We start from the raw sequence: 26,951 nt of genomic DNA, 5'->3' as shown, positions 1-26,951 counted from the left end.
TACCACATTCACTTCCATTGTAAGTGCCTCACTGTAACCTCTATATTTGCTTTTTTTAAAGGAGGGATGATTTGAAATAAATTTTTGTGGTAGTCAATATTATGCCACAAATACTGTTGATTGAACTTAAATTGTATTGAACCCGGCAACATTCCTTTTGCCTGTGAAGGACCATATAATTCTCCCTTATTCATTACCTCATTATAATAATTTCTCAAATAAACATACAGATTTTATCCTACACAAACACAACTGATTTTAAATGGTGTGGTATAATAGAGCTTATGGCCCCAAGTTAGTAATACCATACTGAGTCTGAGGACTAACCTCTCCCACTAGCATCTCATAGATGAGCACACCCAGACCCCACCAGTCCACTGCACGGGTATAATTGTTGTCTGTCAAAACCTCTGGGGCCAGGAACTCTGGGGTGCCACAAAAGGTTGATGTACGATCACCATGTCCCATACCTGAATTGTGAAAAGACTTCAGGGACTCTCTGCTTAAATACTGTAATTTAAGGAGAACTGCAGAAATTTCCACACAGGAGAGAAAATAAAATCTCACAAACAGTATTTTGAATGTACCTTCTTTACAGAGTCCAAAATCTGCAATTCTCACAAAGCCATCAGAATCCAGCAACAGATTGTCAAGCTTTAGGTCCCTACAAAGAAGGAAAGAGAGAAATTATTTCACAAATGCACATGATAGCATTTTTAGTTTAAATAGAATAAGAGTGCAATACCTATACACAATTTTGTTCTGGTGCAGAAACTCCAGGCCCAGTAATACACAGGCACTATAAAACCTGACAGAAAAAAAAACATTCAGTTTACAGTCACAGCGAGAGCAATGTGTTAATGCAAAAATATCCATTAAGAGGGTGAGTCTGAGAATGTGTAAACATCTCATGTGAACAAGTGTAGCACTTGTGTAAATACATATGTAAACATTCTTTATTAAAAGGGAGAGTGGCTGTGTATGTGTACCTAGACTGTCGTTCAGAGAAGATGCTGCTGTGGATGTGGGTCATCAGGTCTCCTCCAGGTGAATACTCCATCACAAAGCACACATGGTCAGGCGTCTGGAAGCACCCATACAGGTTCACCAGGAAGGGATGGCGGGATGCATTAATGGTCTCAAAAATTCTCTTTTCACACATTAAGCTATGAAAGATAAAATTAAGTCACAATATAATACAAGTCCAAATAAAGCTGGGAGTATAAACGAAATATTAACTTTAATTTGTCCATGTAATCTAAAACAATTTTATATTTGCATCTTCATCCATACAGCATTTGCACTGAATAAATGTTCAAGTCAGTTAAAGGGCTAGTTCACCCAAAAATGAAAGTTTACTCACCCTCATGTTGTTTCAAACCCATATGACTTTTTCTGTTGTGTAACAACAATGCAATATGATATGCATTATGTTTGGGACTGACAGCCTCAGTCACTTTCATTTTATGGAAAAAAAGAGCAATGTCAATTTCTCCTTTTGTGTTCCACAGAAGTCTGTCATGCAGGTCTTGAACAATATTCCCCTACTCACTCAAATTTGTCTCTTTAACCATATATTATGAGAATTTTCTCATTTGGGTGAACAAACCCTTTCAGAGTTAAGATTATCTAAATCCTGTCTATAATCAAACTTCAGTAAATATAACAGAAATTTGTGAAAGATGCAAATATTTAAAAGCCCTAAAATATTTACATCTGTGAAAGCACCAATTCATGAAGAAATTTGCAATGTACAGGAAGGCATTCCTGACATATGGTTACAGAACATCACCTGTCTACTTCATCCCGGGTCACAACATCCCCTTTCTTTAGGGCTTTGATGGCATACAGTTTCCCAGTCCTCTTGAATTCAGCCAGCAGGACCTTAAATGAGAGACAACAATGACATTGAGACAATGGCACCATCCAGAATGATCTGATTACAGTGGAAAAGGACAACTGCAGGCTTACCTTTCCAAAGTGCCCTCTTCCTAAAACAGAAATGCAGTTGAAGTCTTCCATCTGCATTCCCTCTTTCCTCCTGTGAAACAGAATATAAACAACAGACAGTGAGATAAGCACATCTATAGGAGAGAGAGGGATTGTGGGAGTGAGGGTAAATGACTTTGAAATCCACACAGCAGAACTAAGTACTTACACTATAAGAACCTATAATCATGTTGCCAGTACAGAGCATTCTCACATCACATTTTAAAGCATCAAAATCATGCATGTAAACAAACTGGCCTTATCTAAGAGCTCCTTCAAATTGTATCCTCCAAAAGTATATGGGCACATTTTATATTGAAGTATACATTTTGCCTGTCACAATATAATAAGTCTGATTGCTTAGAAAAGTAAAAAAATAAAAAAGCACAACTCTCCTCAACAAATCGCATGGTTTGAGATATAGTTAATCAAAATGTAATACTTATGATTACAAACTTTTCAACACCTCAAACCTTGACTATGAGCAGCAAGTGATGTTTGCTTTAGCAAGCACCATTAATAAATAATACAGTGACTTACTGAGGTGTAGGCTGGGCCACAGACCTGCCTTTAAGAACCTGGTCCTCAAAGGAATTCCCTCTGGCGGGAGTCTGGGAAACGAGTCCCAAAACACAATTACAACTTCAACTCTACCAAAGCAATAAAGAACTACAAATCAAGGCAAGTATTTTTCCACAATATGTTGTACTCACAGAAAGTGATGTGTCAGTCGTGGGGGTCTTTGCCAAGAGAAGGCGTAGGGGCTTGGCGGGACGGTCCTCACTGAAATTCAGTTTAACAACAGTCGAGTCTCTGTGTTAAACAGCCACAACAGAGAAAGAAAATCACTAATATTTTAGACAGAAACAAAACCTGGGATTAATGGGACAATCACCCAAAATAGAATATAGATACAGACATAGATTTTCCTCAGTCACATCTGGCTTGAATAAAACCCCAGGGACAACTGCGTATATCTCACCCAGAGGAAGGGGGTGTGGACACAGATGGAGGGGACATGGGCTCGGAGCCTGGCAGCGGAGGGCTCAGGGCGGTGACAGTGCTGTTGCAGGGAGGCAGCACGCTCATCATCAGACGCCCCCATGTGGCAAAATTTATATTCATCTGTGCTGCCCGCAGGAAATTCTTTCCTAAAAGATAAACATTAAGGGATAGTTCACCCAAAAATTAAAATTCTCACATTTACTCACCCTCAAACTATCCCAGAGGTATCTGACTTTCTTTCTTCTGCAGAACACAAATTATGATTTTCAAAAGAATATTTTAGCTCTGTTGGTCCATACAATGCAAGTGCATGGGTGCCAAAATTCTGACGCTCCAACAAGCACATAAAGGGAGCATAAAAGTAATCCATACGACTCCAGTGTTTTAATCAATATCTTCAGAAGTGATCTGATAGATGTGGGTGAGAAACAGATCAATATTTAAGTCCTTTTTTGTTAGAAATTCTTCTTCCTGCCCAGTAGGGGGTGATATGCATAAAGATTGTGAATCACCAAAAATACAATAAAATAAATGTGAAAGTTAAAGTGAAGACTGACTGAGCAGGGAGGAGAATTTACAGTAAAAAAGGACTTAAATATTGATCTGATTCTCACCCACACCTATCATTTCACTTTTGAAGACATTGATTTATCCACTGGAGTCTAATGGGTTGTGCATTTTTGGGTGAACTATTCCTTTAAAGGGGTCATGACATGCCTTTTTATTCTTTTAATATGTTCCTTGAGGTTCACTTATAATATTAGTAAAGTTTAAAAAAAAAACAAAAAAAAAAAACAGTTATATATTTGTAAAACATGATCATTTTCCACCCTCATTCTGACAGTCTATCAGAAATGCTTGGCTTTGGTGGTGCTTCTCCTTTAAGACTTGGCAGTAAATGCCTACTGTTGTGATTGGCTCTCTGCTCACCACTACTGGGCGGGGTTACGGAAGTGATAAGGTATAGAAGTTGTTGATGTGTTGTGGAGGTGGTCAGCTGCAAATGTCTACCACAGTGTGACATCACAATGTGGAGGAAGTAGAGAATGAGTCATTTTGGCAGCTTGGGCTAAACAAATGCTCTTTATGCAGTGAGGAGGATGTTTTGAATTCTGAAACTAGTTCAATGACCTCATATGTTAAAAGACCAAGGAAAATTTTCCGCGTCTCATCACCCCTTTAAATCTGGAAAATGTGTTAAACAAGCAATACAGAAGCATTACTTTGATACATCTTTCCTGAACACTGAAATCAGAGCAAATCTTGTTAATAGCTTCATAGATGTTTTCAGGGAAAACATTTAAATATTTTTCCCTTGATGACTCAGGGAAGCTATTGCTTAGAAACAATCCAAATATTATGAAACCAAGAAATTCTACACCATGATTAATATTCATGTCACTCCTACTATCCTCTTTATGAGAATGTGAAATGCCATGAGGATGAGAAAACACTGGAGAAAATGGAGGTCAAGCACACCTTTTTCTTTTGGGAAAATCCGTTTTTGTCTCTGTAGTTTAGGATGCCGCTCGATGACAGGGTTGATGAATCTCACCTGCAATCAAATAGTGCAATAAATAGCTGATTATATTTATTACGTTTTGAATCATTGATGCATACTGTAAACCAGCAGCTGTATACTGTAATAATGTTTTTGGCTCGGTGTTGTAACCTGATTTAACACAAGGAAAAGGGTGTTGAGAGGTTCTCACCTCTGTGAACAGCGTGCCCTGTGGCTCTAAGTAAAGGCACATGCCGTGGCGCTGGTTGTCTAGGAAGTCTTCTAAACGCAGGAACTTCACGGCACACAGAGATCTCCAGTCTTGCCAGTACACTGCAATCTCCAACTCACGAGACTACAGGGGTCAAAGTTTATGTGAGGGGCAAAAATAAAGAATAAGATATCAACAGTTCTTCCAGCACCTTAAGACCTCATTACTGACTTCACATTGACTGAATTCTGATTTATGTTCATTGGCAAAAAAGTGGATGTTAATTAAAATTCTATTAAATTGTGCATGTTAATTAAAATTCTATTAAAACTGAAACATGCATTTCATGATTGTAGCTATTAGTCAAAGGCTGTTTGTCCTTTTATGATTATCGCTTTGTGTATAACACCTGTTAGCTCTCTAATATGAATAGCTAAAACTGCCTAATACTGCCTAATAGAACATCTGCTGGCTCTGGGCCAGTACCCCATGTCAGCTACAAATTCATTCAGTCCTGAGGGGGAGATATCAGAATGTGCATACTGAAAAGCAATTCAAAACAACATAAATTAGGTCAAAAACAACCAAAGCCCTAAAAAACAGGTGCAGCAAATGCCTCTCCAATCAAACCGTTTGAGGAGATAAACACCAACAAGTGTAGCAGTTTTCCAAAAAAAAACTAAATAATTAATTAATAAAATAGTTCTCATTTTAGGCTGCTAAAGCTGAATCAGCCATCAAAGAGTTAGAGATTTACTTGTCCAGTATTCCAGCTATGTGTCTGTACCCAAGGGGTGAGCAAAAGATTACAGTAATATTGAGGGATTAGTTGTGGAGTAGTCGAGGTGGCTGATTGCGCTCTGGGAGTAAAGCAGTGTTAATGAAGGTGGGGAAAAGCCTGCAGCCAATGGCCATCACAGACACTTTCTATAAAACAGATGTGGCAGCTGTTGCATGGGCTGATTGACAATAATAAATTGCATGGTTTAAAGGCTCTCAGATCTTCAGCTAAGACATGGAATTGGGAGATTGTGACTTGCATTAAGCGTGAGCTCCTGATTTCACTAGATGTTTATGAAATATGCAGTAGAGATTGCTGGCACTGACCCGCTCGAGCTCAATGGTGAAGCTTTGATCCCAGGCCTCTTTACTCAGAGGCCGCCAATGTGTACGACCAACTATCTTGTTATCCACTTTCAATAAAGCGCTGATTTCAGCTGTGAGAACAAAAAAAACAACATAAAAAAAAACAACATGTAATCAAGAAGCAACTCTCTCACTGAAAACCATACAAAATTGAATACCTACATAACAATTCTTATTTAAAATGAATGGAGATTTCTCTTTTGATGCTCCAAAAATCACAGACAGTCAGCATAAATGTCATCCATACAACACCATCTGTTAAATTAATGACTTCTAAAGCAACACGATCGCTTTGGTGTGAAAAAGATAAATATTTAAGTACTTTTTTTTTTTTTTTTACTCTAAATCATGCTTCCAGTCAGAAGCGGTAAGCACGTGTGATGTAATCGCTTTGGCATTGGAAACTGACGGACGTGCGTCACAGCCAGAAGAGCAGTGCTGTTTGCAAGTGAGGTGGAGGAACACTGTACAGTAGCTTGGTTGGTTTTGGTTTAGATCTGTATTTGTATCTGTTTCTTTACTCACACTGGTGCGTTTGTGTGCTCATCCTGGATGTCTCAACCGAGTGGAGAACGTGAGAGTACCTCTGTATCATGGCAACACGAATACATCACACGAGAGACCGCTTGAACTCCACCCTCTCGTGAAGTTTCCTGGAAGCGATGATTTAGTGTTAAAAAGAACTTAAATATTGATCTTTTTCTCACCAAAAGAAATCCTATTGCTTTAGAAGACATTAATTTAACTGCTGGATTCGTATCGATGTCATTTATGCTGACTGTCTGTGATTTTCTGAGCTTCAAAAATTGGATCACCATCCACTTGCCTTGTAAGAACCTACTGGGCTAAGATATTTTTCTATTTTTCTTCAGATGTGTTCTGGTGAAGAAAGAAAGTCATACACACCTGGGATATCATGAGGGTGAGTAAATAATTAGAGAATTTTAATTTTTGGGTGAACTTTCCCATTAAGTTTGCTTTTTAAAACACAAAGACTCTACTATAGAACAAGAGTCTTCCACTAAAGTACATTCCGTTTCCCTATTTTAGATTCATCTTTTTAGATGAGACAGGAAAAGGCAGATTGCTCTTGAGATACTCACAGGAGAGCTCATCTGTCTTGGTGGTCTTGCCGTTGGTGCTGCGGGTGGAAAGTCCGGTTCTCATTCTCAGTGATTTGGACTCAGAGGGGCTCCCAGGGGCAGAGGAGATGTTGCTCACCCGACAGCGGCCTGGAACTGACTCCAGAAGGTCCTGACAACCCATCAGCCTGACCTCCAGTCGCCCTGAAAACATACAAAGGCTATACATAATCCAACAGCGATACTTATTCACAACATATTAAAACTTAAGGGTGTAATTTTCACCTATCCCAGCTTAATATGCAGAGACACCTATATCTAAGACATTTGTAGGTTAACTGTAAACACTGTGTCTCTGTGGCACTATAAAAATGTATTTTATTGTTTTGAGCAACCAGTCCAGCTCAAAAAAACAACATCGGGACTATCCGTTTGTTTGATCAATGGCAGATGGGGGCATCTTCAGAAGGTTGTTTGATAACAATGTTTATTTCTGCAATTCCAAAGAAGAAATTAAACAATTCCAGAAATTACACACTTCAGCTTTAATGAAGCCAACCTGCTCAAACACACATAAGACATCTAAAGCATGAGCAAAAATTTTAATAATTTGACAAATAACTCTTTACTGCACTACTACAATGCAAAGGCTTAATTTAATAAACACACCAGTGAAACATACTGTTATCCAACTTCCTTCACTAATTTACATGTTAGGGTGCAAGATCTATATTTAATGCAGGTGACATATGGAGTAAAAATTCCCAGACACCTTCAATCAATCAGAGTTCCATAGCCTTACTGCTATCTTGTAGTCATAGTCATTTCATCTGTGTCAGTACCTGTCAGGCTAGCTGGTTTGAAGAAAGAAGAAGATGCTGAAGATGAAGAGCGCAAGCGATCTCTCTGCAACCCAATGACAGGCGAGGAGCCCACTGTCAGCTCCTCTTTAATGGCAGCTCGTTTGGGATGGTCGTGTGGAAGTTCTCCAAGCCGCTGCTCCAGTGACACACGCAACAGATCCAGTTTCTGAGAGGACTCCTGCAAACGGGCTTGAGCCTGGACACAGATAAATATGCACAGAAACACACAAGAAGTTCAGTAAGCACAAATTGCTTTGAGAGTTATGATGTGTGCGACATTTAATGACTTAATTCAGGACCATGCCCATGTAACATGCAAAACACAAAGACTTTCTCATAATATACTGTACTGTGAGTTTGCAAAAAGGTGACTATTGAGAATTCTGATGAGAAATGTCAACAGCTGCTTCAAGAGCACCAAACTAAAGCAGGGTTGCTGCAGACTTTTTAAAACCAAATTTAAAAGACTTTAAGATCTTTTTCAAGACCTGAACAAATAAAATTAATACCATATCCCCATACCAAAACAAACCAACACAATCTCAAAATAAATCATGTATCACAGACTCTAAAACAGGCAGGGGCACACATTCAACATGGTCTTAACAATGCTTCTCAGTACAACAGGGTAGGGTATATGCAAGTTTAAAATATTCAAGACATGTTTTCCACATAGATACAAATTAAAATTGGTTTACGTGCCATTACATAAATAGATAAAATTAGAGGTCGGCCGCTATTGGATTGTGCTGGTTCAATAATGTGTTGAAAGAAAGCCAGTTAATCTGCCAATAGTTTTTTTTATTTTTTATTTGTAACCTATATTAAACGTTTAAAGGGGCATTCAGTAGACCTCAGTGAAGTTGGCACCCCATATAATTAAATCATTACCAAATCTATATCATTTGTTTGTGCTAAATGAACGTTTGTGCTGGTTTGGTATCTGAGATACTATTCATAATTTTTTGGGCTGTGTGACGTCACTTTACACCCCATGAGGCCAAAATCACTCCAAACCGGTGTCGTTCGCTTGTGCTTGATTTGTGTCGTTAAAAGAAACACTGTAGCTATTTCCCTTCCTTAGATATAGCAAGAAACATTTCGGGAGCAGTGACGTCACTCTCCACCCCATGTTGTCTGAAATGCTCCAAACCAGTGCCGTTTGTTTGTGCTCGATTTGTGCCGGTAAAATTAATCTATTTTCCTTCCTTAGAAATAACGGCTTGTATTCGGGAGCAGTGACGTCACTCTTCACCCTATGTGGTCCAAATCACTCCAAACCTGTGTCGTTTGTTTGTGCTCAATTTGTGCCATTAAAAGAAACATTATAACATATTCTTTTCTTTGTATTTAACAAGATAGCTTTTGGGAGCCGTGAAATCGCGCAAGCTAAACCCCATGTCAGTCACTCTCACCTGTCTCCATCGTTTGTGCTTGCTTCTGGTTTGTGCCATGTTTGGTAGAGTTTGAAGAGTGATTGACATGGAGTTTAGCCTGCGTGATTTCACGGCTCCTTGTTAAATACAAAGAAAGGAATATGTTATGATGTTTCTTTTAATGGCACAAACCGGCACAAATTGAGCACAAACAAACAATTTGGACTTCATGGGGTGGAGAGTGACGTCACTGCTCCCAAATACAAGCTGTTATTTCTATGGAAGGGAAATAGATACAAGATTAATTTTAACAGCACAAATCAAGCACAAACAAATGGCACCGGTTTGGAGCGATTTGGACCACATAGGGTGGAGAGTGACGTCACTGCTACCAAATACATGCTGTTATATATAAGGAAGGAAAATAGATAAATTAATTTAATGGCACAAAGCAGCACAAACTAATGGTATAGATTTGGTAATGATTTAATTATATGGGGTGCCAACTTCACTGAGGCATTCAGTAGCTCTCTAGCTAGCGTTAGCATTGATCTACTTCGTGTACTTTTAAGTACTGATGTGACAGTGGTGTTAGATGCTGTACTGCCATATATATATAAATTGCAATATCCAATTACATCGGCAACCCCTGGGCTGAAGGATCAGTGAATATTCTTGCTTTAGTGATTTTGCATTGAAAATTAAATTAACTTAAATCAAATACATTTCTAAATTCAAATTGAACTCCAAGCTAAACGAAAAAGCAATTAAAATAATGAAGTGATTAAAGAATAATATATATATATATATATATATATATATATATATATATATATATATATATATATATATATATATACACACACATACACACACACACACACACACACCTTTCCATTTAGCGTCAGCCAAGAATCAGTCTTAACATCATGGTGGAAAATTACTTACACAAATGAAGACATAAAAACAATTAAAAATGTAAAAATAATAAATTACAATGATGATAATAATCACTGAAATATAAAAAATGGTTCGAGGTGAACGTGTTTTTGTATTATTTTATGTTTTAATCACAGATATACAGGCTGCACAGTTGCATTCACAATGAACTGCTCTGTGGAAATAAAGTGAACTGAAATCAAAGCACCTCCTGAGCTGAGATGTCTGAGGTCGTTTGCAGCACTCATAGACGATACTGTTCTTGCAACCAAAAAAAAAAAAAATCACAAGACAGAAACAAAGAGTGAGAATCTTTTACATGCGCGTGTTCCACGAGACTGCACACCTCCGTATCAGCGCGTCATACATGTGTATAGACGGCTTTTCTGTCATCTGTTCTTAATAATATAATAAAGTGTTTCTTCAAGCATGTGTCTGTGTGTCTACGGGCAAATTATTTGTAATATTAATCTGATAATAATAGCCTAATAATAATAATAATAATAATAATAATAATTTAATACATGGGAAAACGAGCCAAATATCATCTTGACATCGTCAAAAGCATCAGCTATTGGCAATCACTCTGACCATCGTCGATCCCCGAGATCATCGTCTGTTGGCACAACCCTAAAGTAAATTTTTTTCTATAAATTAACAAAATGTTCAGACAGTCTTGCTGGTTTTTCCAACACATTCAGAATCATTACCGCTTTTTTCGCTGCGGCTTGCTTTGTGCGTGAGCTTGTAAAATTGATATTTTAAAGGCTCATTATTACGGTTTAGTATTTCTCTGTAATGTAGAACAGTGTTAGCGATGTTACTTATAACATTCTTTCTCAGCCCTGGAACTCAAACCATTCTCTGATGCCCCCCCAAAAAATATATTCAAGTAATTAAATTAATATCTTAAACGTGCGACTAGTCAACTAATGGCTTAAATTAACACCTACTAGTCGACTAGGAAAATCTTTGGCTGGGGGCAGCCCTACAGATCACTCTTCACTAAAACACAATTCATTTGTTAATGTGTAAAACTTTTTAAATTAGCCCCAAATTACTGAATGCACCTTTAACTTTAAAAGCACTTTAACTCTGAATACACTAGGGACTCTTATTTTGAAATGTTTTAAGACATTTTAAGACTTTAAGGATCCGTGGGAATCCTGTAAAGCAAATTTTTTTCAAATTAAACAAATGGTGAATCTTTGATAAATTACCATGGAGCACTGTATAGTCCACTGACACTCCATACATGCAGAGATCATCTAATGAACTTTCCCCTGATTCTAAACATGTCTTAACCCACTCTTCCATCTCAATGTGTCATACATGTCTGTTGGTTTCCCAATAGCCTTTACATTAATAGAAAGATGTAAGCACTTACCTCCGCTAAAGCACGCCTGTCCTGCACTTTGCGTACACTGAGCTGCTTTACCACATTTTTGGCACCTTCTGCTACAGCTGCTTCAATCCTCAGATGGTGCCTGAGCTCCTCCACCCGCAGCTCAAGAGGACTAATTGTCTCAGAGGGGCGACCTGCACAAAAACTACCTTTAGAACAAAAACAAATCAAGCTATCTTTCGACTGTCCTTGACCTAATGATTAGAGAGAACTTAGCTACCATCTACCAGGTCAATAGACTCTTCTGGGAATTTCTATAGCTACATTTTTTAACGGTGGAATGTGCTGAGGTTGCAAACATTCTTGTAAATTGTCCAAAAAAAATCCATAGTTATCATGATTTCCTACATGTTCTCCTTCCTCATAGAGACTACAAATTTTGCTCACCCTCTGGCTGTGTGGTCTCTCGCTCTCCCTCTCTGGTCTGGGTGACTTTGACGATCTGCATGCGGATCAGCTCGATTTTCGTCCTGCTATCCTGCAGCATCTGCTGGGCTGTGGACAACAACTTTCGGTCCTGGGGAGAGAAAACAGAGATGATCGAATGATAGTGACAAAGTGCCATTAGGAGATTAAAGAGCAAAGACATAGCCAGGGAAAAGAAAGATACAGGGAGTCTGGGACACTGAGAGAAAATGTTCAACACAAGAACAAGCTAAACTGTCCCAATAAAAGGAATTCCCATGAAAACCAACAGGTCAATAGAGCAGCAGTCTTAATTAAACACTTCTCACAGTCTCTACTCTTCTACTAATCATGAAAACCAGCTAGGGATACACCACACCCAAATATACCAACACAAATATACTAACACAAATAACGCAGACTGTTCAGTTTTCACCCTGGAGTAAGAGCAGGTATATCCTCAAGCACAGTAGCTTACATTATGCAAATGAAAGAGACATAAATTATTGCGACATCCCAATACGGGCTCTTACAAAGACTTTTTCCTCATGCGACCCCGTGTTCACATGCGTGGACATTGTATTTTGGCTTCGCTATATGCAATGCATACATTTAAATTAACTGATCTCAGTTCAGAAGACTCTGGGCTGTCAGCTTTCGACGTACAGCGGAGTTTGTCTTTGGGAGAAATGGCAACAAAACTCCATCTGGTAAGAAACCCCAATTATGTTTTTACATTGAAACCTGTCTGAAAAATATCTGAGTCTCTAGTTTCATCCGATATGCCATTTTCAAATTTGAGCGATTTATCGCGAAATGCCACGCTGCTAAACACAATGTACACTAATGTGTACTTTAGCGGTATTTTTCCTTGGAAGTTCTATATTTACTGTGCATTATCACATTGAGATCCAATGGGTTCATCCAAAAGCTGAAAAACGTTGCTTTTAGAGGCTTTATATGGCGTTAGGATGAAAATAATGTGCATTTCGAACTGTTCTGGGACCAGTGCAGACAGACAGCACACTGGAGGTTAAGTCATTCACTAAATAGGGAGCAAGGGAACATCCTATAGCTTTCCTATGCAGCTAAATGCATTCACTCCTAAAATCCGACCAAAAGTTCAATTTCAGGCTGCAGATGATGTTTGGACCTCTAAACATGTTTGGCGGACATGGGACAATGGTAATCAGTACTTAAATTCAGAATTAATAATGTATCATTTTATTTTAACATGGTTTGCAGTGATTGGATGATGCTGGCCATTACTTTGAATCAGAATTATTTGTGCTAATATCTGATTGGTAAAATGTTTCAGCGCTGGCTTTCACTTGTTTGTTTAACAGTGCAAAGAGAGAACATTGAAATTTTGTTGACAAAGCAGAAAAACATTGTAACATAAAAGTCAAATCAAGTAAATTTTTTTTTGCATGATTATTAGGTGCTACTAGTTTCAAATCAAAAAGCAAAATGGAAAACGCACACCGTCACGCTCGGGTCTCAGGAGGTAATAAGTCTTAGAGCAAACAACGCTGCAAACATGTGACCTGAAACCTGCAGAAAGAGTCATTCAGAAGGTAAAGGACGGAGGAAACAATACCGTCCACAGCGCTCTCCCCCTCTCAAAGCAGCTCAAGAGGTCATCTGTCATGTTTGGTGAACTTTCAGATGGCTGTATGACATCCCCTTGTTCATTTTTGACCCCCATCAGACATCACCTCCTGATGTGTTCTTCTCTCTGTCCTCAGACCTGCTCATGTTGATTTGTTTTTCCGACACTACACTTCAAACATTGCTGACCAGCATCCGAGAAAACATCCCATTCTTCCTTCTTATTGTTGTGCTGTCCTTGCATCCCACTTGCTCGCTCGCTACTCCCCGCCCCTTCTCACACTGGTTCTTTCTTCCTCTCTCTCTCTCTCCGTTTACAGATCTCCTTCCACAGGAGTTAGCTACCTCTATGCCTCTGCTGCTGCCTTGCCATCCCTGGCTGGCCCAAACCCGAATGCTTCAGCATTGGTCGGTGCAAAGTCACATGGGCTGCTGCTGTCGCCAGGCCCAGGACAGGAGAACCCAAATCAGTACCAAGCGTTTCCTCTTCAAACCACACACGCAAAAGGGGTTATGCTTGAGTGAATTTGTGTGTGTGTGTTCAGGTATATATGGTTTACGAGGACTATTCACTAGCACTATTCTAGATTATACACATGTAATTACGCTATAAATGTGGTTTATGAAGACACCTCAAGTGTCCTCATAAACCAAAAGGCTTAAAAAAACAATGTTTTTTTTATTTTTTTATGTAAAAATGCATTACGTTTTCTGTGAGGGTTAGGAGGGGTGTGTTATCAGTGCTCAGTATTCAAGCTGTCTGAATCCAGAACAGACATACATCACAGAGCTGCCAGAACACAGTGTTCTCAGGCAGACACAGCAGCATTATCGGAGCCCTGTCTGATAGAAATGCACAGGCTCTGAGAATAAGTGGCAGATACAATGACAGCTAGCTAGAGGTCATAGGACTGACACTCTTAAAGGGTTATAAAGTATGGGAGTCCCACAAATGTCATGGGGAACAGAGGGGGAGGGGACTCTGGTCCTTCTGTGCGTGTGTGTGTGTGTGTGTGTGTGTGTGTTATCCTTCATAGTCTTTGGAAGCAACCCAAACTTATATAAAAACCAACCCCAGCCCATCATTTTCTGTCACGTCCATTACGCAAGTTAATTTCCCCATCTAAACTTGGAGAAAAAAAAAAAAACTTGTTTAGACTGAACATTTTCTGATGTCTGGTCTCAATTTGCAGGGGTTTATGATCATAGCTGCAAGTGGTTTGATATATTGGTAATGAGTGCTTTATATGTTAAATTTAATGTCATGATTTCAATGCAATTGTCACTTCTGTAATGCTGGAATTGCTACTTAATCTATAAACACTGCATGGCTCCAAAAAAAAAAAAAAAAAGGCGCCGTTTGGATTTAAAGCAGTGTACTGAAGTTGCTTCAATTGGTCAGGTCTAAACTTAGCAACGTTATTAACGAAGTCAGCTGACTACCTGAATGTACTGAATGACCAGGTTATCCCATCACTGGATTTTTTTCTTCCCTGACGGCACCGGCATATTCCAGGATGACAATGTAAAGATTCATCGGGCTCAGATTGTGAAAGAGTGGTTCAGGGAGCATGAGGAATAATTTTTATACATGAATTGGCCACCACAGAGTCCTGACCTTAACCCCATTGAAAGTCTTTGGGATTTGCCGTTGAAGACTTTACAGAGTGGTTCGACTCTCCCGTCATCAATACAAGATCTCAGCCAAACTCTGGACGGACATTGTGTAAGGTTGTCGAAACAATGCCACGACGAGTGCGCACCGTAATCAAAGCTAAAAGCGGTCCAACAAAATATTAGAGTATGCTACTTTTGCTTTGGCCAGGCAGTGTATTAGCGGCTTTTAACATGCCAGCAACTGTTTTTATTGCCAACCATTTATTAGCTTCGATTTCTCTGGATTAATTAAGAAAAACCTAACTAACCTCAATAAAGTCCTGACGGTGAAAATCAGAAACATCCACCTTGTGCGTTCTCAACTCCAACATGCATGACACTGAAGCAGCAGTGGTGCCATCCAAGGAAAGGTTGAATGACACTAGTTTGGGTGATAAGTGCTTATCAAAAATGCACAGGACAGGGCATTCTCAATAAGATATTAACATCCCCCACTTCCCCTCTTATATTTTTTTTACGGATTTATACAATTCACATGGGTCACATTTTTATGTCAGAATGACCAGAATTCCAGATTAATCTGGAAAAATAACATCCCTATAAATGACATAAAGAAGTGATATAATAGGGACTGTAGGGGAACTTCTCACCTTGACAGAACTGTTGGTATAAGTCTGGATGATGTTTTCAGCTCCTTGTTTCACTTTGAGCTCCATGGTAAGCTGTTTCTTTAAGGTATGGACACGGCTGACCAGTGGTGATGCGGCCTCTTCCCAATGGCAGGGGTCTGGAGAGGTGGCATCATCTGAGAAAACAAGACCAAACAACTAATTATCAAAGTGGAATCAATTCTGCACTATATGAAGACATTAAGCATGCATATATTGCACAGCATTTTTATAAAAAAAAAAAAAAAAAAAAAAGTGTTTAACCCAGGTTTTTAAAACTAAAGCTGCACTATGGATTTAAGGTTTCCTCATTAAATAAAGGAAAATGTTAAACAGATCTGTCTAGCCATTCCTGATATTAAATCTTGTTCAAAGGACATAACATACAATAAGGCCACGGCTTTAAAGAATCTCAGTTTATATATTTACAAAGAAATACCCCACTAAAGTCCAGTCAAAACCCACTGTTAAGGGGAGAGAGCAAAACTGCTCAATAAGCAAAAGTTGTTTTGAGTTTATTTTCTGAACTGTTTTTAGCCTTAGTTTATTATATGCATCATTCAATTTCCAAAACAGATTCAAATTTCACTGTCTATTATCACAACAGTTTTAAAAAACACAGTGAAACTATGAGCTCACCATATCATGCCAAAGCAACGCCTCGCCCTTCCACTCTCACCTGTCACAGTCTCTTTCTGTGTGGCCATAGCACGAGCGTTCAGTTCCTGGAGCTCCCAGTGGAGCTGTTCCAGCTTCCGACTGGAGGCTCTAAGCTGACCATCGACATCGGCCGCATTCTTGCGGTTGCTCACCGCCCGTCGCAGCCGCTCAGCTGCCTCTTTGATCTTCAGTTCCCGCTGGATCTCCTGCCGGAGAATGACAATTGCATCCTCTACACGTTGCTGGAACTCGGGGTCCATGAGATCGCCTTCGGCCAGACCCCGAAAACAGCTTTTCTGTGGTGTTTAAGAGCAAGGACAATGAGCAACAGGTACAATTTTGAAAAACATAAAATAAAATAAAAAACAATTCAACAGGTTGTGAGATGCTTCAAGTATATTTCATGGGAGTTGCCCTTTGGACACAACATATCTGAACATAATGAACATGAGTTCATTAGTTAAACTACTGCAAGCATCTAAGCAGCTGATAATAAAAGGTTAAGTAAATAAACCAAATAATCCATTATGCAAAGAAGTGTGAACATGATAATCTCAGAATTGAGAGTTTAAAGCCAAGTCTCCTAAGCAACCAAATTGGCCTGGTTGCTAGGGAGGGTAGAGTCACATGGGAGTAACCTCCTCGTGGTCACTATAATGTGGTTAGTTCTTGGTGGGGCGCGTGGTGAGTTGAGCGCGGATGCCGCGGTGGATGGCGTGAAGCCTCCACACGCGCTATGTCTCCGTGGCGACGCACTCAACAAGCCACGTGATAAGATGCGCGGGTTGATGGTCTCTGACGCGGAGGCAGCTAGGATTCATCCTCCGCCACCCAGATTGAGGCGTATCACTACGCGACCACGAGGACTTAAAAGCGCACTGGGAACTGGGCATTCCAAATTGGGTGAAAAAGGGAAAAATCCAAAAAATAAATAAATAAAAAGAAAAGAAATGAGAGTTTAAACAGTTTAAAGGGATAGTTCAACCAAAAAGGAAAATTCTCCCATCATTTACTCACCCTCATGCCATCCCAGGTGTGTATGACTTACTTTCTTCTGCAGAACACAAATTAAGATTTTTAGAAGAATATCTCAGCTCTGTAGGTCCTCACAAAGCAAGTGAATGGTGGCCAGAATTCTGAAGGTCCAAATATCACATAAAGGCATCGTGAAAGTAATCCATATACGACTCCAGTGGTTTATGAATGTCTTCTGAAGAGATCCGTTTTAGGTGAGAACAAACCAAAATATAACTCACAAAATATATTTCACTGTACATCTTGACACTGCAGTCTCTGGGCATAATCATGATTTCAAGCTCGATTACACTTCCTAGTGCTTGAAGCATGCGGCGAGCGCTAGATGGCGCTATAGGAAGTGTAATCGTGCTTGAAATTACGATCACGAAGGAAACGGCTGTCAAGATTTACAGAGAAAAGGGAATTACATTTTGGTCTGTTCTCACCCAAAACAGATTGGATCGCTTCAGAAGACATTGATTAAAGGTGCACTCAGTAATTTTTTCCCCATTAAAAAAAAAAGTTATAGTCCTAAAGAAATGAATTGTAATTTTGAAACATATGTTTAAAATCATGAGCACTCACATGAGATGAGGACTCTAGCAGGGTTTGTACAGATGCTTCAAAGTTCAATTCAAGGACTTTTCAAGCACATTTTTATTTGTTTTCAAGGACTATGCTCGAGATGTCATTAAAACAAAGTCTTTATTTGTTAATTTTAAAAGAAAATATTGTATTCAATCAGTTCATTTATTTGTTGTACTTATTACAAGTACAACATATCTCAATTTGCATCTTTAACTACACATTCTCACAATGACAGTTCTTGGTACATTCATGATGAAATTGATGTGCAATTGTAGTGTGCTCCCTTGAAATGTACTTCGCTTTTCAACAAAAGTGGATAACTGGGTCGGTAAACAGTAGTCCATATGACTCATGTGCTAAGTTCCATGTTTTCTAAAGTCACACAACAGATTTATGTGAGGAACTGACCCAAATTGCAAATGGTTCATTCTCAAAAAATGTTGACTTTCCAACTTACAAAATATTGAAATTTTCCATTCAGTTCAGATTTTGCATATAAACGTGGAGGGTAAACATTTTATAACATGTTGACATTATTTTTATTCATAAAGGACAGCTTGGCTGTTGTTCTTTCTTTTATTATTTAATTTTGTTTCACGAACGAAGCAAGTTAACACTAAGTTAACACTAATGAGGGTTAAATGGGTTACAACACCACATTTTGAGGGTTCAATGGGGTATAACACCAGATATTTTTGTGTGAAAATATTTGTTAAAAAGTGAATTAATAAATTTTTAACATGCTGGGAAAAATCACTTTATGCATATTTAAGCAGCCTCTGAACTTTGACCTTAAAAATTATTTTCAACAACTTTTTGTATTTAAATATTTTTAAAAACATAAAAAAAAATAAAATAAAGGTTTTATCATTGTTAACACCAATGCCATCAAATCAAGGGACAAAAATGTGTTTTAAATTATTTTAATTATTTATAATAATAATAATTTTGTTTTGCTTTTTTGCACACTTGTTCGGCCTTGCACTAAAAATAAAAGTACCAAATAAATACACAAATAACTTTACATGTCATAGAAGTGGTGTACCAGAAGAAGGGAACAAGGATTTTTTTCAGGCAAATAACAATTTCAAATATATTTTCTAAAAAATTTGCAAAACAGAGTCAAGTCATTTCATATCATTAAAGGTTATAAATTTATAAAAAATAAAAATTCATGTTTGTCAACATATTTTGATACTGACCCAAATGTTGTCAGAAATAACCTATTTTGTGAGACACAAAGCTTTCTTTACACAAGGGGGCGCTACACAGCTCACAGAACTGAATCCTCCATTGATCTGCATTCAAATTATTCAAAACGTTTTACATCTCATATAATTTTTTCACTCTGGAGAGTAAATTGTAATTAAAACTGATAGTTGCAAGGATTCATACTTGTTAATCCGCAACAGCAGTATCTATAAAATAAACATATTTTAAATCCTCCAGTAACACTTGATTGTGATCGGCCCATTCTGAACAGTGCTACAAAAGTAACCGGTGCCACGTGTCAGTGCTGTCTATGCGCTGCCTGCTTCAGCAGTGGTCTAGTGGTCTGTCGTCATGTTTTAAGCAACATATTTTAAGATTTTCTATAATTCAAGAACTTTTTAAGCACTTCTTGGTAAAAAATTGCTATTTTCAAGGGTTTTCCAGGATTTAAATTTGAAATAGCCAAACTCAAGTACTTCAAGCACTTCAAGCACCTTGTATGAACCCTGTCTAGTCATATCAGTAACCTTACGAAAGCTGTTTTATTATACATGGGGCAGGGGCGCCCTCATAGGGGCTGCCATTTTAGAATCACATGACCAGCTGAATACTACTCGCTTAATCTCAGTTACCATCTAGTTACTGGACACTTTCACTCTTGGATTAAATTAACAATGGCTGATTGTGAATAGTGAATTTCTACAATGGCATCAGTAACTGAAAACTACTGATTTTGAATGATGCTGCATCCACACCACTAGGTGTCACTGTAAGTCCAAGATGACACGAACGGAAAGTGCACCTTAAACCACTGTAGTCATATGGATTACTTTTACGATGCCTTTAAGTGATATTTGGATGTTCTGGCCACCACTCACTTGCACTGTATGGACCTACAGAGCTGAGATATTCTTATAAAAATCTCAATTTGTGTTCAGCAGAAGAAAGTAAGTCATACACATCTGAGATGGTATTTTTGGGTGAACTATCCCTTTAAGAACACTAACAGTTGGTTATTTTCTATGACAGTGGTTGGACGGTGGTTGATGACAACGTTTCTTTTAGGAGAGAAGTGTTGACAGACTGGGAACAATGGCTTTTTTCTGTAAAACATTTTTCATTTTCAGAGAATAGTTTTCACTTTCCGACACATAGAGGGCAGTGTTTCACACATTTTCACATTCTTGTTACACCATCCAACCAACAGCAGACTGTGATGAACCACTGTCATACCACGATCCTTCATCGCCATGAACAGAACACCGAATTAATGAACTTTAAAGCACAAAAGATCTAAAGTTTAGACAATGTTTTTCCAAAACCTTTTTTATGTGTGTGTCCTACACCTAACTTCTGTTCCATTTAAGCCTCTGGTGAAAGACACAAGAGGAAGCCAATCCCTGTAAAACCCGTTCAACCTAAAAATCTTAGACCGATATTTAATGATCCAGGCAGAACCCAAAACACTATTAGTACTACCAGTATGAAGAAAACATAACAGAGAGGCAGCTGAAGTGCCATTGTTCACTTTTTATTCACACTGTTTTTTTAATCTATAGCCTACAAGTCTATCTACTAAACAATTCCTTATAAACGTCTTATAAATAAGATTAACTTAAAACTGTTACAGTCACACTTGAGTCAAACAGTGCTCATCAACAGTGAAATGTGTTTGGAAGTTAACAGAGTCCAGCTGCTTTATCCAGCGAAGACCAACAGCACCTACGGGTTATTTGACTTATCTGGTCGTCAAACAGTACTTCTCGGTTTCTCACTATTCTCCCTGACGAATTAAGCTGTAAAGCCTGTGTGAAATACATGTTTTTTTACCTGTAACGTCACACTCGACATGGTGAAATACAATCCGTCACGCAAGGAGCGGAGACTGATGTTCAACTGTCGGTTCTGACTCACGCGACGCCGGATTGAGTGACACTAGAAAGCATATCCAGATCTCAAACTGACTCTGAGAGGATAGACAAAAAACACATTCAGTAGGGGCAAAAACTGCGTGTCGTTTCACAGAAAAGTGGAGGAAGAAAAAGTGTCCGGCTGTCAATTGGGTGGCTGTGAGACGGCTCTCGGATTACCGGTAGTTTTTTTTTTTTTTGATGGAAGTTTTCTTTGCCTTCCCATTTCCTGAGGTTTGAAAAATCCTTGACCGCCTCCCTTTTCAATGATTGGCTAACATCGCTGTCAGTCACAAGCGTTGGCCTGGAGTCATTTGCCGTAGTCCAATCCACCTTTTTCCTGAACGCGGAAGTGTTCCACAATTCGCCTGTTTTCAATTTCCGGTCTCCAGTGTTTTCGCGCGCATCGGCGTATATTCTTAGCGGGTAATGTGATGTTTAAAGTATTGCATTTTTAAACATTTTCAAAAACAAGAGGCTTTACATGACCGTTTTTTTTTTTTTTTTTTTTTTTTTTTAACAGTGCCTCACCGAGTATGTAGATGTCGTGAAGCAATGGTCCGAGCTAGTTATGTTGATATCATTAACTTCTTTGTGTAGTTAATGCACAAGTTGAGCCTGAAATTAATTTTTACTCCAAATAACACTTAAATGGTTATTGTTCTCCGTCTGAATCGCTCGTTTAGGTAGTTTTTATATTGCGTCTGGGGCCGGTTACACCAGCTATATGTAAGTTACAACTAAGCCTAGTTGCGGCATAATGGGCACTAAGTCACAGTTTATGCACTACTAAATATTTGAGCGTTGCTCCATTAAATTTCGGTAGGACGTAACCCTACGTATAAACTAAATATTTACGGAAGCCTCCGATCAGGAGCAACAGTTGCAATAAAAAAGCAGACTGATATTTTATGACATCAATGAGCTCATGTTCTGTGTGACAGGCTCCAATCCTTTCAACATACATTATGATGTTAACATTTACACTCATTTACATTTACGAGAGAGAGAAAAAACGTGCTTTTAAGCGTCTCTTCAGCATGAAACAGTTCAAACGGGGCAGTTTTCAGGGTGCGTCGCCCGGTTTCAATTTTTAACACATTCAATATATATATATATATATATATATATATAGGATATTAAAATGAATAAATGTCTGTTTTTCCAGCCTGTTGTATTAGTATTTATTTATCACCCCTTATTTATTTTAGATACAGTTCCTATATATTGTTATTTACACAGGGCAAATATAGGATGCGATTGATCAAATCTACTTTTATTACGTATCATATTTTAATGGGGATATCATTTATTACAGCTGACAGTTACGTGAGCAAACAAGGTTTGAACATCAACCATAACAAGATCAAACTAAAATTCAAGGCTTTTTAACACTTCTGTGTCAAATCTGAAGGCTGTTTATTGGATCAGTACAGGTAAACGTCATATTACGCGACTATGCATTACTTTACTGGGAGCTTACGACCTACTAGTTAAGTCTTGCCTTAAGGACAGGTGGTGCAACCACATTAAGCACTGATTTGTCCTTTGCGCGTCTGGAAAAATCCAACTGCGCCGCCTCGCCCTCAGGAGACTGTTTTGGCATACGTCACCATGACGTCACATCAAGTCGGACAGATTTCTAACCGGCATGCACCTGCCGCTGATCACCGGTGATCGGTTCTGCGCAGAACTTTTTTATTTTTTTTTATTTACAAATTAAACAATTTATAATATCAATATATAAAGTATAAAGAAAAAGACGATACAAATTGTTAGGGGTTTCAATACAAACAGCATTATGTTAAATTATACAAATTAAAAATCTTTACAAATCTTTTGGCTTTAATATTTTTTACAAAGTTTAATCATGTTGTAATATCCTTGTAAGTCTATCTAAAACTAGGTTAATATTGGGTTTCTTTTCTGACCATTTCAACTTGTGTAAAAAGTATCTTCCATAAATAATTATAAAATTTACAATAAAAGAAAAGTTAACATCTTTGTTATTGTGATGAAAATAAAGTAAAACATATTTCGTTTTTCTACACATAAATTGAGCGACATCCTTCTAGAATCTTTTGACAAGTTGGCAATTCCAAAATAGGTGGGATATTGTTTCTGGTTCAACTTTACAGAATGCACATTTATTATTAATTTTAATTTGACATCTTTTAGTAATACAATCTTTGACAGGATATATTCTATGAATAATTTTAAAAGTTACCTCTTTAATTGTATTAGTTATGGTATTTATTACATTGATTCCATGTATTTTTCCAATGTATATATTCCAAATTAATATTCCAATATATGACACTATAGGGAGAGTATTATTGCTTCTGCACATATATCTGATATTGCTGTTATTACATTTTCTAATATCTACACCTTCTAGAGGAATAAAAGCTATAAAATCTTTTTCACAGATTGGAAAATCTGATAAATTCCTGAACAGCAACCTTACTCCTCCAGGATGATTTAGTTACAAACTAACAAGTAGTTACTAAGCCCGAAGTGTGAACTTTACGTCCCAATTTACGTAAGACCTTACGCACAGGTGGTGCAACCCAGCCCATTTAGAAACGCAAAACAGGCAATTACAATCATCATGGCGCCGCCCAGTGGTTGCTCAGGAAAACTGTGGCTAACATAATAAATAAATAAATAAATAGTCCCAGAAATGTTTTCAGCAAAGTCGGGTTTATTGTAATTTATAAATATCGAAGAAAATTCAGGCCATAAATTAAAACCCGATTTACGACACATTAGACAAAATCGATAATGTAAGAGATGAATGACAGTGGAGGAGCAGCATGCAATGGCACATAGTTGTGTATAGTATGAGAAAGTATAAGAAAGATTACAAAATGTCCTGTGAATTAGACAGAGTACTGAAGTGGTCTACAGAGGCTGCCAGGGACACTTGGACACTTTGTTGCACCTTTTACGAGTCATCACAGGCGGTAACACACATGAAGTTTCTTATACTTATGGCGTCAGCTTCCGCTTTCGGATTGTAGTGCTCCAGGGAAAGAAACACGTAAAAAGTGTAAACATTTTATATTGTATCTTGTATATAAAGTTGATTGCAGAAATAACTAGACACTGTGACACTTCGCGTTCTGCAGAATATTATATTTCCGCTCTCGCGATGTTCGTCGAAATCTACGAGACTGTACCGCATATTATTTAATCCGCTATTCAAGTGCGTCATTAGTGCTGATGTCATGGCGGCTTCAGTGTCGAGGAAGTGCGCGTCTCCTCTAATTTTCGTAAACAGAACACTTTGTGTCCCACTTCTGAAGATATTACAGTGTGGTTATCACAAAAAGGTAAGCTAATATTTACTGTGTCATGGCAATCCAGCTTTCCGCGTCGACCGCATGTGCTCACAGTCACATTAAAACGTCTTGTATAACAACTTTTTTATTTTATAGGTGGTGGACCACTATGAGAACCCAAGAAATGTTGGATCTATGGATAAAAATGCCAAGAATGTGGGCACAGGGTTGGTTGGTGCCCCTGCATGTGGAGATGTGATGAAGTTGCAGGTAAACAGATTAGAGTTGGGTTATTTAACATATCCGTTTTTATTCCAGTCTTTTTAGTCCAGTTCCCAAACTATTAAAACGGCATACTCTTGTACCTTTTGATAATTTATTCTCGCATAAACATGGTTATAGTTTGAGGCATACATAATGACAATTGTAAAGTACAGTATAATAACCAAAAAGCAATGTGCATATGAAAAGAACCTTCTCTTAGATGTATGAATGTTCAACACAAAGTTTATGAAAAATGAGAGTAATTAATGACATTTTTATTCCTAAACTGTTCTCCACTCTTTTTGTAGTCCACTTTATTTTCAAGTGACTGGGTACTTTCACTACTTGATGACACATTTTTGTAATCATGAGAAATCTTATTTAAAAAAGAAACAATCAAGGTCAAACAGGTAAATTACAAATATTTTCTTGGAACGCACAGTTTGGGACCACAGCTTTAGCCTTACAATGGTATTTTAATAGACTCAATAAAAACACAAGAAATCAAATTGAACGTTTGAACGTGTTGTGAATAGGCCCATAGGAATCCATTGTTTCTTTGCAAAAGCTTGTTTGGAATAAATGGTGTGAATATGCCTTAACTTAAAAAAAAAAAAACACAAAAATTATGTTTGGAGGTGTGTACAGTTGATGAAACTTTCAAGATCTGAGTTCTTTTTAATGGGGTAAAGCCTCAGATTAATTTGAGGGTATAAATAGAATGACGCAGCATATTGTAGATTAACTCTTTATAGCACAGATCTTAAAGGGGTAGTTACTCAAAAATGAGAATTCTGTCATTTACTTATCTTATGTTGTTCCAAACCTTATCTCCCTTTGTGTTTCACGAAAATAAAAAAATACATACATGTTAGGAACAACATGAGAGTGAGTAAATGATGACAGAATTTAATTTTTGGTGGACTATCCCTTTAAAAATCAAATACTATACTGTATCACAAATGAGGTTTTCATTTCCAAGTTAACTTATTGGTTATTTATTACAGGGACAGTCTGGGGTTCAGTAACAATGGTGACTAGGGCAACCCAGTAATTTTCTACTTCATACCTTTTTGGAATTTATACCTGCAACCTTTGTTTTACTAGCCCCAATTTTTAACCACTAAGCTACCATCACCCCTCACACAGTGGTCATGCATTTGATGAACTGCAGTGAAGCTGTTGTTCTCCCCCCCCCAGATTGAGGTGGATGATGCTGGGAAGATTGTGGATGCCAAGTTCAAAACCTTTGGCTGTGGCTCTGCTATTGCTTCCAGTTCCTTGGCCACTGAATGGGTAAAAGGCAAATCTGTAAGCAAAAATTGGTGCATTCATTACTTTTCTTATTGCTTGTATTAAATGTATTGATTCCTTTTCTGTAATGTGAAGTATTATTGTGCTCATAAATAGTCATTTTAAATAAAAAGGCTCTTTTCATTTGCTTGCTGGACAGATTGATGAGGCTCTCATGATAAAAAACACAGAGATTGCTAAGGAGCTTAGCCTTCCACCTGTCAAACTGCACTGCTCAAGTAAGATTTCCTTTTCAATAAACACCATGTTTTTATATGCCTGTTAATTCGTCTGGGCTTGTACAGTGTTTTCTTGCATTGTGTTTGCTGTTCAGGTTGAAATCACAATAACATGTACATGAATAATGCCAATAACATGCATTTAGAGGTGGTAAAGGTGTTCCTCTTCAGTAACTGACCTTGTTCTGACCTTTTCAGTGTTGGCAGAGGATGCCATCAAAGCAGCTTTGGCAGACTACCGTCTGAAACAGGAAGATGAAGAGGGTGAGAAGAATGTGGTGGCCAGCAACTAGGTGGCGCTCTTGATCCTCCAAAGCTAATTCATGTGTTTAGACCAAAGTTCTCCAACCCCTGCTCTGTAGCCTGTCTTTTAAACGCACAATTTGACAGACAGACTGTTACAGCCTTAGCCATATTTGTTTCTAAATGTGGATGTATAAACCTGCTTGATGTGTTTAATTGTTTGAGAAGTGGTAATGAAAAGTGTTTGTGATGGTTTTATTTGCTAGTTGAATGCACGCACAAATTTCTTTAAATTATGTCAGTGAACTAGTTTCTTATTCTTCATTTAGTTTGAAGGAATTCAATTGTGGTTCATATAGTGATTACGCTGCTTGCATTTCAAACTTCTATGTATAAAAATAAAGCACTTGTTAACCCAATGTA

General features: G+C 38.0%; 2 protein-coding genes across 3 annotated transcripts in view; one reads left to right on the top strand and one right to left on the bottom strand.

Moving 5' to 3' along the window:
- pkn3 (protein kinase N3) overlaps positions 1–21,417 on the bottom strand; it is a 35,941-nt gene extending 14,524 nt beyond the window's left edge. Inside the window, exons 1-20 of one of the 2 annotated variants that reach the window (XM_051696241.1) lie at positions 21,386–21,417; positions 21,126–21,261; positions 16,498–16,774; positions 15,801–15,955; positions 11,905–12,034; positions 11,500–11,651; positions 7,777–7,993; positions 6,956–7,138; positions 5,814–5,923; positions 4,707–4,850; positions 4,474–4,549; positions 2,972–3,140; positions 2,703–2,802; positions 2,530–2,600; positions 1,972–2,041; positions 1,793–1,884; positions 990–1,166; positions 746–808; positions 588–664; positions 328–470 (exon numbers count right to left, since the gene is read on the bottom strand). In XM_051696241.1, the coding sequence (XP_051552201.1) occupies positions 328–470; positions 588–664; positions 746–808; positions 990–1,166; positions 1,793–1,884; positions 1,972–2,041; positions 2,530–2,600; positions 2,703–2,802; positions 2,972–3,140; positions 4,474–4,549; positions 4,707–4,850; positions 5,814–5,923; positions 6,956–7,138; positions 7,777–7,993; positions 11,500–11,651; positions 11,905–12,034; positions 15,801–15,955; positions 16,498–16,774; positions 21,126–21,146 (2,427 nt within the window). In that variant the 5' untranslated portion in view covers positions 21,147–21,261; positions 21,386–21,417. Of the gene's footprint in view, positions 1–327; positions 471–587; positions 665–745; positions 809–989; positions 1,167–1,792; positions 1,885–1,971; positions 2,042–2,529; positions 2,601–2,702; positions 2,803–2,971; positions 3,141–4,473; positions 4,550–4,706; positions 4,851–5,813; positions 5,924–6,955; positions 7,139–7,776; positions 7,994–11,499; positions 11,652–11,904; positions 12,035–13,522; positions 13,823–15,800; positions 15,956–16,497; positions 16,775–21,125; positions 21,262–21,385 lie in introns of those variants that run through there. The other variant, XM_051696242.1, reaches the window with a different exon arrangement.
- A 2,815-nt stretch (positions 21,418–24,232) lies between these two features.
- Positions 24,233–26,951, top strand: LOC127440082 (iron-sulfur cluster assembly scaffold protein IscU-like). The gene is made up of 5 exons (XM_051696465.1): positions 24,233–24,540; positions 24,646–24,759; positions 25,954–26,064; positions 26,207–26,285; positions 26,484–26,951. Exons 1-5 carry the CDS (start codon positions 24,436–24,438, stop codon positions 26,576–26,578), a joined length of 504 nt encoding a protein of 167 aa, XP_051552425.1. The 5' UTR covers positions 24,233–24,435; the 3' UTR covers positions 26,579–26,951.

This window comes from Myxocyprinus asiaticus, chromosome 4 (assembly GCF_019703515.2).
Source record: "Myxocyprinus asiaticus isolate MX2 ecotype Aquarium Trade chromosome 4, UBuf_Myxa_2, whole genome shotgun sequence".
Taxonomy (NCBI): domain Eukaryota; kingdom Metazoa; phylum Chordata; class Actinopteri; order Cypriniformes; family Catostomidae; genus Myxocyprinus; species Myxocyprinus asiaticus.
Note: the sequence above shows the minus strand (reverse complement) of the source record. Positions and strands in the feature narration are given on the sequence as shown.

Excerpts from the sequence above, each read along its gene's own strand:
- LOC127440082 (XM_051696465.1), top strand. The coding sequence starts at position 24,436 with ATGGCGGCTTCAGTGTCGAGGAAGTGCGCGTCTCCTCTAATTTTCGTA. Across the intron at positions 24,760-25,953 it reads GAGATGTGATGAAGTTGCAG|ATTGAGGTGGATGATGCTGG; the intron begins GTAAACAGATTA and ends TCCCCCCCCCAG. Across the intron at positions 26,286-26,483 it reads TGTCAAACTGCACTGCTCAA|TGTTGGCAGAGGATGCCATC; the intron begins GTAAGATTTCCT and ends TGACCTTTTCAG.